General features: G+C 44.7%; 1 protein-coding gene across 7 annotated transcripts in view; it reads left to right on the plus strand.

The window, feature by feature from the left end:
- The window catches only part of ATP11A (ATPase phospholipid transporting 11A), a 2,308,865-nt gene that overhangs the window by 1,593,054 nt on the left and 697,780 nt on the right, over positions 1 to 18,031 (plus strand). For all 7 annotated transcript variants that reach the window (XM_069636989.1, XM_069636990.1, XM_069636983.1 and 4 more), the window contains exon 17: positions 10,167 to 10,270. In XM_069636989.1, the coding sequence (XP_069493090.1) occupies positions 10,167 to 10,270 (104 nt within the window). The remainder of the gene's footprint in view (positions 1 to 10,166; positions 10,271 to 18,031) is intronic.

The following is an 18,031-nucleotide window of genomic DNA, read 5'->3' on the forward strand; positions in this document are numbered from 1 at the left end:
ATGGAACGATGAAGATCTGCAAACGCCGAAGACCAACAACCTGCTCTACTTGTTGGAAGGAGTTGCACTGTGGTGGGAACTTTAAATCCTCCATAGCTGATGCAGAGTGGAGAGAGACTGACAGGAGCAGGTGGCTCCGGTTAAATTTGGAGAAGGCTTAGAGAAGGCTGGACTGCAGAGAAGTCCGTACCGACTGTGAGGTACAAGTGCACGGCTGCAGGAGCTTGGAGTGCTCTGTGAAATGCTGTTCTACAAGCACAGAGGAACTGGAGGTCTGCCAGGTTGAGGTCAGAGACAGGGCGTGACTGTCGGAGGATGCCGATGCGACAAACTCATACCGGTGGGAAGAGGCGTGATTGCCAGGTTGCTTCGCAGTGAATGCTGCTCCTCCTGGATGCCTGAGGTTATTTCAGAGGGCGGGGAAGCCCTGTGTAGTAAGACTAATGAATTGCCAAGCAGAGGGTCACTGACCCACTTGATAAGGAAAGCATGGAGAGGGCTGTTGCCTGATATTGTGAGAGTCTGGGACCCACATCCAAATTGAGAAAGAGTTGTGATGTACAAAAAAGTCCCGGCAGGAATGTATCCCAGGTGAAGCGCAGAGCTGGTATTCGCACCCATAAAGAGTTGTGTGGTAACAAAGTCCTGGCAGGATAGTATACGAGGCATTTGTGAGTCTGGGACCTGCACCCAAATTGCAGTTGTAACTTTGAAAAGAGAATCCCAAAGAATATTCACGGCCTCAGGATTTTTAAATGCAGTTGTGTGACTTTTATAAGAGAATCCAAAGAAAGATTCATGTCCTTAGGATTTTTAACTGTACTGCATGCGGAAAAGACCTGGGGAAGGGAGTACTTTTCCCCAGGAGTGAATTGCAACACCAAGAGGAGAGGGCTATCCTTTTGGGCTCCAAAGAACTTGGTTATTCATTTGGAACGTTTCTTTTGGTGGAGAGAAACCCGGGGAAGGGAGCCATTCCCTGGAACTGTGAAAATTATCCATTTGAAACCTCTGTTGGATTAATACCTTTTTGTTGAAATTGAACATTTGTGCACTTTTCAAACCAAATACATTACCCTTAGCACCTTATAGTTACTTTTAGAATGAGAGGGCTAGGATAGGATTTCAGACACAGCACATTTTTGCTTTGGACATCTTGACACAGGACAGGCCCTTAGTTTTTGGTTGCGGTAGGAAATACCTCCTAGATTAAGGACAGTGAGGAATTTTCCAAACCCTTTATTATTTAATAACCGTTTATGGCCACCATCATGAGCCCGTGGTGGCCGTGTCTCATTCCTGGTTCCTCACAGGAGCCAATACTACACAAGTGCAAGGAAAGCCAAAATTAACCTGTGCGTAAAAGCGTTAGGATGAACAAAGAGCAACCGGTAAGTGTCTTCACTACTCACTGCCCTTAGCTCGGTTTTGGTCCAGACTTGTCCGGTCTAGAGGTCTTCGTCAGAGGTATGATTTCCTGTCCTCGGTTCGATTTGCAGGTGCACAGGCACTGTGGGTGCGGACACAGGTCCGGTATGGGACTGGAGCTGCTACTCTCGATTCAGGTGAAGAACAAAGACAGCACTGATGCAGCAGGCCTCTGAGCACTGGATGGAAAAAGGAAAATTGCCTTCAGCGATCATCACTGTCGCACAGTAACAAAGGGGAGCCCAAATCTCGCGGTATGACTCATCGTCCCATCTCTCTGCCCAAAGGTGCTGGTGACAGCATTTGGCAGAAGGGTGCTTTTTTGGACAAGCTGGTATTCCCCAAAGTCTTAGTTCGAAACGGCGACGCTCCTGCATGACAACCAATTATTCAGCTGGACAGCCCACTTGATGGCCGAGGGACACTTCTGAACAGGCTTACTTGCAGGGTTACCAGGAAACCTTGAGAGTGGTTGGTCCTACCACTCCAAGAGTCTGAAACACCTTCACAGGTCTTCTGAGATCAGGCGCAAAGCAGGGCTCGACTGGGACAACGGCGGAATTCGGGTGCCAGCCCTCTTCTGTGCGTCTCAGGATCGTCCTTTGTTCTGCTCGGCTCTTTAGGATGCTTGCTTCCTTTGTCAGATCCATTTGAATCTGTTGCTGATCTGCTGGAATGGATGTAGGGCCCCTCTTCCTATTCACAGTCAGGTGAGTGCTCACTCCCAGCCCACCAATGGCAAGATCTGCTCCATGCATGTACACCAACAGTCGTCCAGTCAGGGACCACTGGGGTTCTCATGCTCTTGTGCACACCAGACACACTGACACCAGTAGTATAGATTCGGACCAGACAGTCCCAGCCCACTTCTTGCATACTGTTAGGCAGAAACCTGTGCAGTTCCCTTAGGGACCACTGCAAAAGATTTAAGACTACAGGTGTTGGCATTAAACCCACTTGGTGGCAGTCTGTACCACCCAGGTTTACCTGGTAGCTGTGGTTGAGCAGTCAGACTTCCCTCAAGAGAGTTAGGCAGTATGCAAAGTATACTCAATAGGCACTTAGATACAATAATATAAGCAAACACTGACCAGAGCTTTGGTATCAAAGTATATAATTATTTATTTATACACACACAGTGAAACACTCCAGCACTCTTATTGTAAAATATTCTAAACACAGTTACTATTATGATATATACATCCCTTTTCCCCTTATTAGAAAATCACAGTAAACACCACTTATTTTCATACAGAGGTGAGCGCTTAACTAGATTGCACTCTACTAAGGTTGTGGAAAAGGGAGGGAAAAAGACAGAATATGCAGGATTACACCACTCTACGATTCAGGAACACTATTAGCAAGGCAGAGAGCAAAAAGTCACTGGTGAGCCAAAGTCCAACGGCTGGGCCCACTCTTAGAGAGAGCAGAGCACAAATGCGCCCAAGATCACACAGTTACACTAGGCTTAGAAACTCTTGCAGAGGGTTCAGAAAAGAGTTTAGAGAGGCTTTAGAAAAGTTTAGCCAGGGTGTCCCAGGCTAACCCAGGTTCGAAAGCCGGGGGCTAAATCTACCCCGTACAGTCGGTTGCAAGGGAAGCCGGGCAGGACACGGTACCTTAAGTGGGAAGGATCCTCCAGCGGTGGCAGTTGTTCCTGGTAGTGGTTGCAAGTTGCGGCGTCGTCCAGGGGAAGAGAAGATCTCGACGTGGAGGAAAGATGCAGGTCGTTGCACTACCAGGGCAGAAACCAGCCGCAGAGTTTTCCGGTAAAAGGTGGTACCGTTATCTCACGGTCGTGGTAAAACGTGGTATCCCGGTTGCCGGAGTGCTTAGCACGGGCAAGGCGGCCACGAGATACGTCGGGAAAGCGAAAAGACGGTGGTGAAACTGGTTATCCCCACCAGTTAAAGGAAGAAGACTCTCCGGCGGGAGATCTCCTCTGTCGTTGGGAAAAGTGGTGAGACGGTCTAGCAGGGCTCCACCGGTCGTGGTGTCGTGGCAGGTCGGCTCAGCTTCTCCCTCGTCGGATTCTTAGGTCCTGTGGCGACTTCTGAAGTTCCAGTCCCCAAAGCCCTGCTTTTATGCAGCAAACCCCCATTCACTCAGCCTAGGTGTCACTCACACATGTTAAGTGGTGAGCCGGCCGGCTCACCACTTGGGCCATCAGGACGGAGTGCGACTTGAGTTGCCTCGGCAACTCAGTCCAGGGTGCCTAAATTCCCCTCCACCCCGCTTAAGTACCCCAGACATAGTGGCACCACTTTGGAGGGCTTCTGTGGAGAAGCCCGCCAAAAAGTGGAACAAAGGGCTCGACTTGGGTTGGAGTCACAGAAGAGAACACAAACGCCATTTTAGAATCAAGTTTTGGCAAAAGAATTAATATTAATTAAATAAACAGGCGGTATGTTCGAGGCTACCTTAAATAATTAAATAAAGATAGTAGTCTAAAACATTGGGAAATCCCATAGGAAAATATTTGCGGTTGAATATAAAAAGTAGTATCCACTGCCACCAGCCAAAACTCGATCAGGGGGGACAGAGACGTGCCCCCTCGACTAACAGATCGTCAGCCAGTACGTCCACAATATGATGGTTTGTACTGGTTCTGTTCAGAATTTAAGACTAGTAAAGTCAATGGTGACTTTACATGCCCTGGGAGGAAGTAGTCAGTCCCAGGGTATGGAGTCTATACTGGGGGGTCACTATGACACCCCTGTGTTACGGCACGGAGGGTGCTGTGTAACACACATCACAAAAACACATGAAACCCTATGGAGTAAAAGACCCCCTAGCCCATTAGACACATCTAGATTCAAAGAAACACACTCAAATCATGTCCAAGAGTGAGGGTAAAAGAGTCTCACTCTTGGCAGGAGAAAAAAATAAACCCCAAAATTCCAGCAAAGCTGCTGGGGGACTCACTAGGTTAGGAAATTCAGCCTAAACAGAGAATTCTCCCTAACACATACCCAAACGTGACCTTCAGGGACCTGCGAAAGAAGCAGCTTTCGCAGGCAACTGCATGCACAAATAAGGAAATCCCGGGCGTTGAAGGGCAGGAGGAAGACTAAGGGACAAAATGGCCTTGTGTCACGGGCATTCTAGACACTAGCCAAAGTCACGAGCCAAATGTGGTAGGACTTGTTAATTAAATTGTCAAAATACAAGAAAAAACGACCTCTGTCACCAGTCTGTTCCCAGGCACATTGTACAATCACTGAAAATTCCTTAGATTGTGTCCAGGGCCATAAAACACAATGACCCCATTGTACTGTACTGTACTGTACTTTGCGCAGTGATAAAGTTACCAACAAGTGGCAACAAAGTAAAGTTTCTCAGTACGGACAGCCTGATGGACAGTATCCCCGTAACAATGAGCTAAAGCCTAGTGGAGTTCAGCTGAAGGCTGTGCTACACTGTAAAACGTTGGGTTAGGATACAGAAACAAATGCAAAAAGTGTGGGAGTCTTTGGACTATCGAAGAAAAGTTGCTTCCAGAGAAATCTTTTCTAACACAGTCTCTTTCTGTGGGGTAGTTATCTGTGTTTTTGGTTTAGGTTCTCTGTATCCTGTCATCGTGTCTATTTGAGGGTAAATCTCTGATCCTGCAATTTGGGACTATGTTCTTGGTTCTTTTTCTTGGTCTTTAATCTTGTTTTCTGTTGGGATTGTAGTCTCTCTGTGGGATTGAGGGTTATAATCTCCAGACTACCTATCATCCTGTTTTCATATTGTTCGTATTCTGAGTAGTGGTTGGTGTTTAATTCATAGTGAGGATGTTCTTTTATTCCTGGGATATTCCTGGATTTGTCTTGGATTTTTTGAGGGTTTTCTGCTTTGGTCACCGCTCTGGTGTGTGTTGCCTGGTTGGGTTCTGGTTAAAATGTTTGTCCTTTAAATGTTTATGCACAAGAGTGGTTGAGGTGGACTGAGTCTCTCCAATGTTGCGTTGGTTGTATGCATGGTTGTTCTGCTATATGTATGTTTGGTATTGTTGAGAAGGCCTGGCATATTTTGAGGTTCAGTGTCTGTCTAGTCTTGGTAGTATACTGGACAGTATTATTTCTGTAAATGGGAATTATTCTGTTTATTTTGGGAGATATTCTCTGTTGAGTGGTATGTCTGGTCCTGGTCTTTTTTGTTAATTTACTTCTGTATGTATTGCTATTTGGTTTGGGTTGCTGAATTTGGGTTCAGAGATGGTCCCCCTGGGACATTGTAGAACCAGTTTTCTTTGGAATAGTTGGAGTCCATTTAAGAACCTACCATTTGAGTCTGCTTGGAATACATTGTCTGTGCAGGGCATCTTTATTTGGTTTTCATGGCCCTTGGTAGAGGGAGAGGGATTGTTGGTTGAATTGGCTTGATTGGTCTGTGTTGTTTTCTTCTGCTATTGCTTTACAATATTTGTGCGTTACTATGTTGGTGTGTGTACCTCAAGTCCAGTTGTCTGGTTTCTACTATCTGAGCTAGGTCTCACTTGTTCGGTATCTCTTATCTTTGTTAATTCTATGTCTGCTGTCTTTGTCTTTTTTATGGATCTTCTTTTTCAAACAATCTACAATATTTTATGTCGGTTGTAGTGTTCCTTTCTCATGTCTCCGTTCTTGAATTTTTGTTTTCGCTTCCCCCCCCTATAGCAGCCCTATGTTTTCTTACCTTAACTGTTCAGCATTTAGTTGGTCTCTCGTGCTGGGTGGAATTAGGTTTGCCTGTGTAAACCTTTGTAATTCTGCATATTCAGTTTCTAGGTTGGCTAACAGTCTGTTGGGGTTGATTCTTTTTTGGGGCAGTGATGGTGTGTTCTTGGTTCTACACTGTGTTTGTGTGTGTTATGGAGTCTGCTGTATCTTTGTCTCACTTTTGTCTTTCTCTGATCTGGTCTGAGGTTGGGAAAAAAAGCTCAGAAACTGTCCATGTTATGTTCTTTTTGCTTGATTATTTCTGTGTCCTAGTGTGATATAAAGTCACTGTAAATAGTTTCTCTCCCTTTTTCTAGTGCATTTTAATGTGGCTGCTAATGCTGTTGCCTGGTCTCTTAGTATTGGTGAGGAATAGATTGTTTTGGCCCATGGTTTTACAATAAGACATCAGTGTTGGTCTTTTACTAGTGTTTGGAGTGTAGTCTATAGTATTTAAAGGCGATTTTGGATTATTGTCTTCAAGGTGTTTCCCATCTTTGCCTTGTTATATGTATATGAAACCTAATTTTTAGGCTTTCTGTACCCATTTACGGGTTGGGGGAGCATCTTTTTCCCTGGTCTCTGTTTTCCTAGTCCCTGTAGTCTTCCATTGTGTTAGTTTGTTTTCCAATAATTGTGTTCTACGTATTGTGACATTTCACAGGATTTCATTACTACTCCCCAGAGGGGAGCCCTTCTCTGTGGGGCTAAGGAGGTGACCCTGCTATGCAACAATCCCCCTAGGGGTGGCGGAAAGTGGGACCTCACAGGGAGAGACTCCCCTCATGGGGACAAGGACTCCCGTTCTGTGATTGAACTCCCTAACACCTTTGGCTTTGAGACCATGAAATCCATGATGTCCTCCAAGAACAAACCTGAAAGCACTACTCTTTGTTACTGCAATATTCCCTCTTTACTCACTTAAGACATAATACTACGAAGACGAGAAGGAACATACCGAGTGAAAATAAGTCATCTCCCAAAAGTACTGAGATGAGGAAGATTGAAGGAGTGATGCAAACTACTCCTTTTCCAAGTTTAGGCAGTACTCAGAAGAGGTGGCCACAAGAAGGCATGAAGAAAGCTCCATTGATAACAATTGAGACTATGGAATTCTGCTGGGGAGGGGCCAGTTACAGGAAATACAAATCAAGAAGGGACTCAAAAAAGAGAGAACCTGGCGTGAAGCTTGTCAGACCTGGGAGATTCAAACCTGGCAACGCGGAAGTAAGCAGGAGAAGCTGGTCCTTGGTCGTGAGGACACACTGGAACAGTTGGCAGAGTACCACAGTCAGACGGCAGAAGCTGGCGAGAGGCTGACTGAGGCGTGGCATCAGGGAAGTGCACTGTGCGGTCCTTCAACTACGCCGACACCGAAAGGCCAAGAAAACCGCAGAGCCAGCGCAGTGCAGCACGAAGTGGGGAGAGATGCGAAGCACGTTCGACAAGCGCAAGCGAGACCAACACCCTGAGAAGAACTAGTGACATGGCCGTGGCCCAAAAAGAAAGAAGGTAACAGGAGCCACAGGATACCCGGTACGGGTTTGGGCAAGAGTGAAGAGTGTTTCAGGAGTAATCTCCCTTGTCACAGTAATTGTAAGGAAGATGGCATGAGTGAAGAGTACCTTGGGTGTAATCTCGCTCGTCATTATAACTACAAGAGAGATATCCAGGATAAACATTGCTATGGGAGTAGTCTTCCCCCACCAGAGGGATTGTGGAAACCATGGCAAAAGCCAAGCACATTATGGCAGTGATCTCACTTGTTGCAGTAGACAAGAAGAAGAGAAGGAAAGTCCAGGAATATATATAACGCCTAGAAAGAGTAACTGTTGGACATTTAAGCAAGCCCAAAGGAAGCCCCTGTGAGAAATTACAATGGCTTATTTGAATTGTTACAAGAGACTATCAGAAAACAGCCCTTAAGGCTGAACCGGTTGGACCAAGAGAAGGGAGTCATTCTCCTGGCTTCATTTCTGTTTGTTGAATACATTTGATTAGTGGTAGGGTCAGAGTAAGATAGTTTTGGACAGAGGACTAATTATTTAGTTTGACAACCACCCTGATGACGAGCAAGAATTCAGCTGGATAGGGCAGCCCTTCTAGTTATAGGGAAAGACTCCACACAATATCAATAGTAATAGTTTATGGACTTCTATCTTTATCACTGTAACTATGTCTGTTTTTGTCTCTGAATTATTGTATCTCACGGTATCCATTAACCTAGCAGCGCCTTGTATATATGGATGGTAAATCTTTGTTTGATATGATTTTATGCATGGCATTATTTAGTTATAGTTCACTACGTTTATATGTATAGATACCCATGCATATATACATAGGATATGCCCTCCACATATATGTAGAGTAAAAAGTGCAAGAGCAGTATCCCCTATGGTCTTTCTTCTGGGGGAGGTGGAAGATTCCCCTGAGTTGACCTCTAGTCAAATTTCTGGGGGCCCTGCTCATGCTACAATGTTGTCTTGGTATTGCAGAGTCGATGCTGCCCAAAGTAAAGATGGTTGCCTCCTGTCCCGTTTTGCCATAAGTCTCCCTGGGGGCTGTGGGATGAAATATTTGCCACACTTAAGAGGGCTGCCAGGTCGTTCCAGTTGTAGGAGTGGAGGAAGGCGTTGTCACTGATCTGGCTATTAGCCCATACCAACATAGCTGTCAAATGTTTTCACTGCGGCCTACATGCAACAGGGAGTCGACCTGCTGTTTAAATAATACGGAATAACTGCAGGATTCTGCCGATGCTGTGCTCCACAATTTAGGTCCACCATCATGAGAGGTTGTTGGGATTGCCCTCAATCTTCAGGGCCAGTAAATGCTTTACAGCTGCTCCTGAAAACTGTCACGAGTACCCCGGACACCCGAAAGCCCCACACACCTCTCAGGTCAATGGGAGCCCACCTATATTTTGTTAGTGAGCGGGATGGCTGACATTTGCACCTGAGTCTCACCCACCATATTTGGCGATGCCAATGTTATCACTTCCTTACCTGTGCAGGTCCTAGCTTACTTCTCAGTCTCCTGCTTTTGCCCAGCTGCATCATGGAAATGGAAATAGAAGAGGGGGCAACGATTGGCCCTTCAAATTTCCCTAACCTTTCTCTACCCAACTTGTTTGCTGTTGGTGTCCTTTAAAAAAAAAAAAAAAAAAAAAAAAAAAACAGCATTGTCTGCTAGTAGCAATATCATCCTCCCCCTTGACTTGCCTTTACTAGACCAATAAAGCCTGCTGAAAAGGCTGGTATTTCTTAAATAGATATTTATGTAACAAAAATATCTATCGCATTACCTATCGCAGGATTAATTTTAATGTATTTCATCTGTGCAGATATTGTATTTGCATAGAAATAATGCATATACTGTTTGCAAATGGTTAAACATTTGACTGGAGTATAATATTGTTTGAAGGCTTTCCCAACACAACTTACATTATTACATGCAATCGTTTGATTATTATTAGTTACCTCCTCAGTCATGACAAAACAGCATGCCGTGCTTATGGGTGTTGCACCCAATTTACACATTAGACCTATTACAGGCATCTGATGATCTTTTTTAATGATTATATGTATGTAGCAAACCATTTCACAGTTGGGGGGGGGGGAAACAAGAAAGGTTGACAGACCAGTATCAGCTTTGATTGAGAGGTAGCATTGAGATTCCCCTTCTTCCTTTCTGTAATGTTCCCTTTGTGCAGGGTACCCTTTCTTTGAAGGTAAACTGTTGCTGATGCGTGCCAGGTGATACATTGACTCAGAATACCAGAATCTCCCATTGTTACCTTTGGTTTTTCAGAAAGCTAATGTTGTCCATTCAATAATTAGGTCAGAGTGAGTCATGCTATAGTTAGTGCATGTGTTTAGTTCTTCCAATTGTAGAATATTGATGCTTGTGTCTAGTCATTTGTGGTCTTAATGCAAACGCATGTTTGTCCAGCAAAAGGTTGTTTGAATTGGATTATGCCTTTTTATTTTATTTTATTTTTTTAAACAATAACTAGTGTCGGATTGCAATTTAGTGGTCTTGCTTGTTTTACAGGTGAGATTTTTCTCTTCTGCAAAGGTGCAGACTCTTCTATCTTTCCCAGGGTGAGAGAAGGGAAAGTGGATCAAATCCGGGCAAGAGTTGAGCACAACGCAGTGGTAAGACTAATAATTCCCCCTTATTCTTTCCATTTTGCTTTTTTGCAGGGCCAGATGCAGCTTTTTCAATGTGGCAGGTAAAAAAGAGGGGACATGTTTCTGAGAGTAAAAACAGCTTTTTTGACATGAAGGTGATACTCAAATGGGTCATCTTACTGTGGCATTCTTTTCAAGGTCTACTGCTTTTCCTGCATTCCCGTCTGTTCACTGTGCACATGCTGTCTCCTTTCTTTTTCTTCAAATGGGAAAGATGCCCTTGACAACCTGCCCGCACACAATCCCCTTTTTAAAGGCACTGCCAAAGTAGCCCGCTAGAAGAATGCTAGAGTAAAATGATCAGGCATCGAAGGCCATGCTTAAAAAGATTTACAAATTCCACGGCCAGAGACCTCCACAAATTTTGCAGGTGAAGAGTGGCTGGAAGACAGTTTTAAAAACTGGGTTGTGAGTCGGGACATGAATTATCACCCAACACCCAGCGCTCTTTCATATTCCATTTGCTTTATGCTCTCTGGCCTCATAACCTTCCTTCATAAGCTGTCTCTCTGCTCCCAACTCTCCTAAAAAGAGGAAAAAAGTGAGGCATAGGGGTCAGTGTGAATAGTTTAGTTCTGGGATTTAAGCAGGGCACCGTCTTGAGGTGTTTCGGTGTGTACCGGTCCCAGCATTGCAATGTAACCTGTATCAGCATCTCACCAGGAACTGTAGATAGTGACAGTAGGTGTGTTAAGCCATTGTACTGTTGCCCCTTGCCCCTTGCCCCATTCCTCAGAGTCTAGATGTCTAGTAGGCCTTCCTTTGGCCCTGTAGATCTGTTTTTCACCGCAATTCAGAGGATGTTTAGTTTCACAGAGATGCTAATAATGGGAGGTGTGTGCCACTAAAGCTGAGCAGAGCAGTTTAGTCTTCGTCATGGATGTATATTGATATGGGCAGGCTTCTCTCCTCTGCCACTGTACGTTTACTACTGCTGCTCGTTAATGATTATTTAAACGTGAACACTCTGCTCAATAGGTGAGCGGTTTCACAAGCTCTCTCTGAGTGCTATCTTCTGCTTCATTGTTGGAGGCAGCTTCTGTGCCCGGGGGGAGTTGGGGGTGGGGGGATGGCAGATCACTCCTGAGGGGGGCATCAGCCTTTTTAATGATTCATGGGTCAGCCCTCACAGATGGAGAATGCCCCTCCTCGGGCCAAAAGAAATAGAGGGATTTGAAAGGGGTGACAGGGTTCTCCCCCAAGAGAATTTTTGAGATTTCTTGAAATGGTGCATGCACAATTTGAGAAACATTAGGTAAATAGCCATACAATTTACAGGTGTGGTTACATGTGATTTTATCGAATGATAAAACAATACATTTTGCATGAAGAAAAAACAGCTTTAAAAAAACAAATGTTTTCTGTTTTTGGGGGGGTTCACCCCATACTTACTTTTTCTTTTTGTTATACCTTCCCCCACCCCTAAAACTGCTATTCCCATGCCCAACCACATGCATATAACTTTCTAAAATTAGTTATTTTATTTTTTAGACGTTTTGGGTTAGTTTAAATATGCATTCTTTGTTTCCTATTCAATAACATCACTGCATACCAATTTACAATTGATTCTTTAAGTTAACACATGAAAGATAAATTGTATATGCCATACCACCAACAGTACACAGGAGCACTTAACCCCATTTTCATGAGGCTGCATTTATAATCTCTTTGTAATTGTAACCGTAAATCTCTTGCATGAAGCGGAGCCCAGCATCTATCGGTAATGGTTACTGTAAACCTTGTGCATGAGGTTTCTAGCACAACCTATGTAAGCTAGCAATGGTCACTGTTAATCACATGATCTAAGCTGTGGCTGCAACCAATCTATGGCAATAATGCTCACTGGAAATCACATGCATGAGCCTGGGGCCACAACCCATCCATGCCAGTAATGGTCACTTTAAGTCTAATGCAAGAAGCTGAGCATTAGAATAAAGTAGATATCATCATTGTTCTCTCACCCTTTGTTTTGCGGTGGGGCAGAACAGCTCTCCTATCTGTTTTCCGGCCATACAAACTGATGCACTCAATTCATTCATCCTCCCACTCTTCCCCAGATATCCACACACTTAGACATGCTTGCACACAAACAGACGCTGGCATACATACACCTACAGAATCACATAGCTAGTCTCTCTCTCTCTCTCACACACTCTCTCTCACTCTCTCTCTCACACTCTCTCTCTCTCTCTCTCTCTCTCTCACTCTCTCTCTCACTCTCTCACTCTCTCACTCTCTCACTCTCTCACTCTCTCCCTTTAAAAAAAACACTTTCTTACCTTTAGGTCTTCATGTCTTTGGACAGAAATGAAGCCAGGCAATTCCAGTACACCCCAGAAGTATTGGACTATACAGAGCATGCTGGCACTGCTAATCCGTTTGGCTGCTTAGCAACCTGCCAGCACCCATGTAGCAGGATGAATACACAATAAAAAAATAATTAAGCTTGCAGGGCTTGCCAGTGTCCCCGTGGGCGTTAAGGTGGCAATCTGGGCTCCAAAGAAGAGTTTGGGTGGGCGTGGGGGGGTTGTATGCCCTTGACCTGATTCTTATCACCCCTGTCTCCAGAGCTCTTCCTCCACCCCAAGGGGAGTGTGCATGGCCCCCTGCCCCCAATTAGGAGCTGTGGTAGGAATAGAGATGAGGAAAAGCAAATACCTGTCACACTGCATCAGCAAAGGGAGCAAGCACTAATTCACTGCTGTGAGGGACTACTCACCTTCATCAGCACAGGAGAGGTTTACAAATGTCACAATATTTGTGTGTGTATTAAAGACATGCACCATATATAACCCATCAATGCACAGTTCATTTAAATAGATGGCCCATTTTTAAAGTTCATGTTAAAATGCTTCTGACAAAATTCTGATTAATGAAGACTCAATGAATGCTTCTTACACATGTATAAAGTAAATCTTTTAATGATGAGAAATAAGTAATGAAGAATCATTGCTACCATTATGGTCACTGGACACAACACACAACATAAGCCACATGCTAGCTTAAGGTTGCTCATAGGTGGTGAGCTGTTTTGCCTTCGATGGAAATGTAATAATATTTCCCATACAGTGCCATCAAAAAATGCATTCTGCTCAAAAGCCAATGGCCAGAGTCCTTTGGAGCCTCAAAATGCCAACAAACCAATTTAGTGGCTTCAGAAAGTAGGCACGAAAAATTGAGTGACTTGGCGGGGGGGGGGGTGCCCCCTCCTTTTGTTCATAGAGGATAATGGTCCCAGTGCTTTTCCCTTTTGATTGGTCCTTTTCGAGCCATCAGTCTGCCTCTGGCCTTCGTCTGCCAACAGCTAATCTCCTGCTCTGCCTTACAAAGCCTTCCTTTTATATGATCTTGGCTTAAACTGTCAACTCCACTTATTATTAGCATAATATCTAACAGAAGCAAAAAGCTGTTTGGACATTCGTTGGCTCAAAAAGCTTTTGATCTCACCGGCCCAGTAGCAGTGTAAAGCATTTTTGTTAGGGAAGTGAAACGCTTCTTTATGTTGAGAGCAAGAGCCACACACCTTTCACCCACTTTTACTAGCTGCTGACTTCATTGCACAGCAGCTAAAAACGTTGCAGGAAATGTTGTAGCCCCACTAGTTCTTTAGGTATGTTCACTATGGTTCTATGTCTTTCTCCTGTTTTTTGAAGGCTGCACAAAAAAGACCGGTTTATTTCGCTCGATTTTGTGCAGCCTGCATAAGGCTGGAAAAAGCACATAGATTAGGCTTTTGTTTTTAATTCGGGGGGGGTTTCCCCCACCCACAGTCTCATTTTCACCACTCCTCCCCTTCTTCTCTCTCTCTCTCTCTCTCTCTCTCTCTCTCAAACAGACACCTACAGACACCTACAGACACCTACAGACACCTACAGACACCTACAGACACCTACCCGACACCTACCCGACACCTACCCGGCTGTCATGATCTCTGCTTCCAAAAGATCAGGACTTGCCCGACTCCCTTGGAAGCAGACCCATAACCCCGGTTCCGAGTGCCAGCCAGTCCCAATTGGGACCTTTTGGACCCTGTCCTGGCGCCAGTGGCACCAGGCTCATAAAGATGCCCAGTCCCAGCGCTGGAAGCGCCGGGCTCATAATGCTTGGGTGGACTTACCTGCAGCAGACCATGCTGCTTACTTACCTGCCAGTTGAACCCCTGATCCTCTTCTGTTTGGGACTACTTTTCCTGTTGGGTGGGGCAGGAGCCACTCCCTAGGTTCAGAACACTGGAACTCTTCTGGAAAGCAGGAACTCTTTTCTTACCTAGGCGTGGCTGTGGAAGGAGACACCTAAGCACTACAGGAGGCTATTTAAACCACACCCGATGGATGAATCTTGCTTTGTGTTATTCTGCATTCTCTGCAGCAGAACGCTCATCGTGTCTTCTGCTTCTGATCCTGGGCCTAAGGGAAAAAAGGCTTAACATCCTGGAATCCAGTCTTCAGCAGCACCTGTAAAGACAAAGAAAGAACAGGTTAGCACTACGGTCTTCAGTGGCAGCACATCTCTTACCTGGTCCATCGGCTGTCACCAACGCCTCGCGCTGCATTCCGGCATCTGAAAGACAAAAGCTTACCAGCTCTTCGCACGCTCCGGAGGCCTTCGGCGCTGCATCCCGCATCTGAAAGACAAAAGAAGGTGCGTTTAAGGACATTGGGCAACTTTACTACTCACGTGCCATTCCTCCTTCCCACGCCGGATCCAGTGGGTATTCCAGCACCCTTCAGCTTCTCTAAAGCTCCGAACTTGTACCTGCAAGATAAAAGGGACAGTTAGTGCGCATCGTGAAGCAGGCTACAAGCGCTTACTTACGTGCTTCCAGGCGCTTCTATTCCTCACGTGGGTTCGATCCTCAACTCTCATCAGCCCGCCATCCTCCATCGCCGGAACCCTGCAAAACAAGAGATATCATCACAAAAGACTTTTAAGACATTTGAAGTGCCCAGAACTTACCGTTCGTGCAGTTAACGACGGACAGCAGTCTTCTGAGGTCAAGAGGCCTGCACCCTTATCCAGTGAAGAAACTGGTTACGGCACCCTGCCCCGAGGCAGATGGAGAGCTCGGCGTTCACTTACCTAAGGTGAGGGCGTTAACCTTTGGGGTTCTACAGGAGAAGAGAAAGGGAAGAGGAGAGAGGCACCCAATAACCCCAGTTCATTAATCCCATATTTTCTATCTGCAGACATCTTACTCTTCGAGTCAGACATACAGTGCACAGAGGTCCAGCCCAAAGAGCCAACCGTGTGTTACACATCACCTTTGAAGATACGGCATTCACCCAGTCAAGACCGGCGCCTCTGCGGGAATCAGGTGAGCGTTACACCGACACTTACCCGACACTTACCCGACACTTACCCGACACTGTCAGCCCCTGCATGCACTTGTGTGAGTTGCAGGGTTTGACTGTTCGATTTAGAAAGAGCGCTCTGTGTGGTCAGAGAGCGGTCTTTCTAAACCAGACTTTTTTAATCGTTTTTTTTTTTTAAAAGTCTTCACTTCGGACCATTTACTATATCTGAAGCATGGAAAGGCATCTCAGAAACATTGTTTACGTGATTCGTGGCTGATCATCTGCCCCCTGAAATGGTGGTGGCCCTCCCCCTCCCACATCAAGTGGAAAGGGGGTGCCACCCCTTGTAGCCCTCCCTGGGTGAAGATTAATGCCCCCAGGCAGGAGTACATGAGGTGGCCCCCCATCCATTTGGGGGGTGGGTGGGATGGCCACCCGGAAGAAGTGTGCAGGCCCCCCAAAGGATGGGGCCTGCAGTTTAGGGCCCCCTGGGGGCAGATGGCTGATCTGCCCCCTCAGGGAAGGGGGCAAAATAAAAAAAATAAAAATAGGGAATTTTGGGTGTGTGTGGGGGAGCCACTAGCGACCAGGGATATATTTTACAAAAAATTGAAAAACTCAACATCCCGGAGAAAAAATTTAAAAACTACGAAATTCTAGATGAAATTATTGACAAGTATTCAACAGAAATCAAAATTAAAAAACAATTCCTACGGGACGAACTAGACTATAAATTTAAAAGAGTCTACACATTTAATAAAAGACCAACTACAACATCAGGAAATAGAGCTTCTAAAGTCATTAAATCTAACAAACCTTCTGTCATCCCACCATCATCGGATACAGACACAGTTAGTGACAGTGAATTGGATGACAGAAGTTTGACCCAACCGACACCATCCAAATCGCCAACAACGGAAATTGCAACCTCGAGTAAAGAAACACAACATAAGATACACAGGTCATCTTTTTTAGAAGAACTTCAACAACAGAAATATATGCGCAATTACCCCAGAACACCAGGAAAAAGAAATCCTATCTTAACTCCACAACCAAGACCAAACGTGGCAAACGAGGAGGGAAACTCAGACTGTCAAGGTATAACAGGTGTACAGACCCGATCTCAAAACCCCCTACCCCAACGCAAAACCTAGTCATCAACCTTACCGGAACAGAACTATCAATACCGTTAATTCAAGCACTAAATAAGGGGCTCAACTTTTGTCCCGATCGCAACTACGACTACTTCTCCACAATAGTCGATCTCCATTCTTTCTGTAGAAAACTGAAATTGAAAAAATTCTTTGCAAATATGGAAGCCAAAAAACATATCCCGGAAACAATTGTTGAACCATCAGAGCTGTCTGTCAAACATGTTGAACAAACAGTAGATCTAATCAACATCACGGAAGAAGACGGTCAATACACAGTTGACAAATTCATAGAGGAACAAAACATTGCTCCAGGTTTAGCAGTACAGACAAAACTCAAAGAAAAATCTAAATTTGTACCGATCTTACCTTGGGAAAATGTCATTGATACCTTCTGTAAAGTAGTCCAAAATGAGCTCAGAGATATCTATATCAAAAACAAGGACAACTGCCATGGAAAACTAACACAACGTAACAATCTCTCAGCCTCACAAACCAAAGCACTCAAAGACCTCAAAAATAATCATGACATTACTGTAAAATCATCAGACAAAGGGGGAAATATAGTGCTATTGAATACAGATGACTATATAAAAATGGCTCTCGCACATCTCAAAGACCGCAACTGTTATGAAATAATCCAAGAGAATCCGTTCGCCAAAATGAGGGAAACTTGGAAAACCATGAGCAGTCATTGGAAAGACCTTGAACTTCTGACAGAAGAGGAATATAAGTATATGATGACAACACATCCAATAACACCAACGATCTACTTTCTACTTAAAATCCATAAAAAATTCTCAAGACTACCTTCCAGCAGGCCAATTATCAATGGTATCGGATCCATCACTGAACATATCTGAGTATATAGATCACCAACTCCAACCATTGGCCAACTCACTGGCATCTTATATCAGAGACACAACCCATATCATCCAACTCACAGACAACATACCCTGGAACAAAGACTATTGGCTGATAACCATGGATGTCACATCACTTTATACCAGTATTCTGCATGATGAAGGACTCATAACCACCGAATACTTCCTGAAAACCCGCTCCATTTCCTTCAATGATCACAACAACATGATTCTAGAAATGCTACAATACACATTACAAAACAACATTTTTATCTTCAATCAAACCCTTTACCGCCAGATACAAGGAACTGCCATGGATGCGAAATATGCCCCTTCATACGCAAATCTGTACATGGGACACTTTGACCTAGAATTCGCATGGCAACATCCATCATTCACTCACCTCAACAATATAAT

This window comes from Ambystoma mexicanum, chromosome 7p (genome assembly GCF_040938575.1).
Source record: "Ambystoma mexicanum isolate Mex_15411 chromosome 7p, UKY_AmexF1_1, whole genome shotgun sequence".
NCBI classification, from domain to species: Eukaryota; Metazoa; Chordata; class Amphibia; order Caudata; family Ambystomatidae; genus Ambystoma; species Ambystoma mexicanum.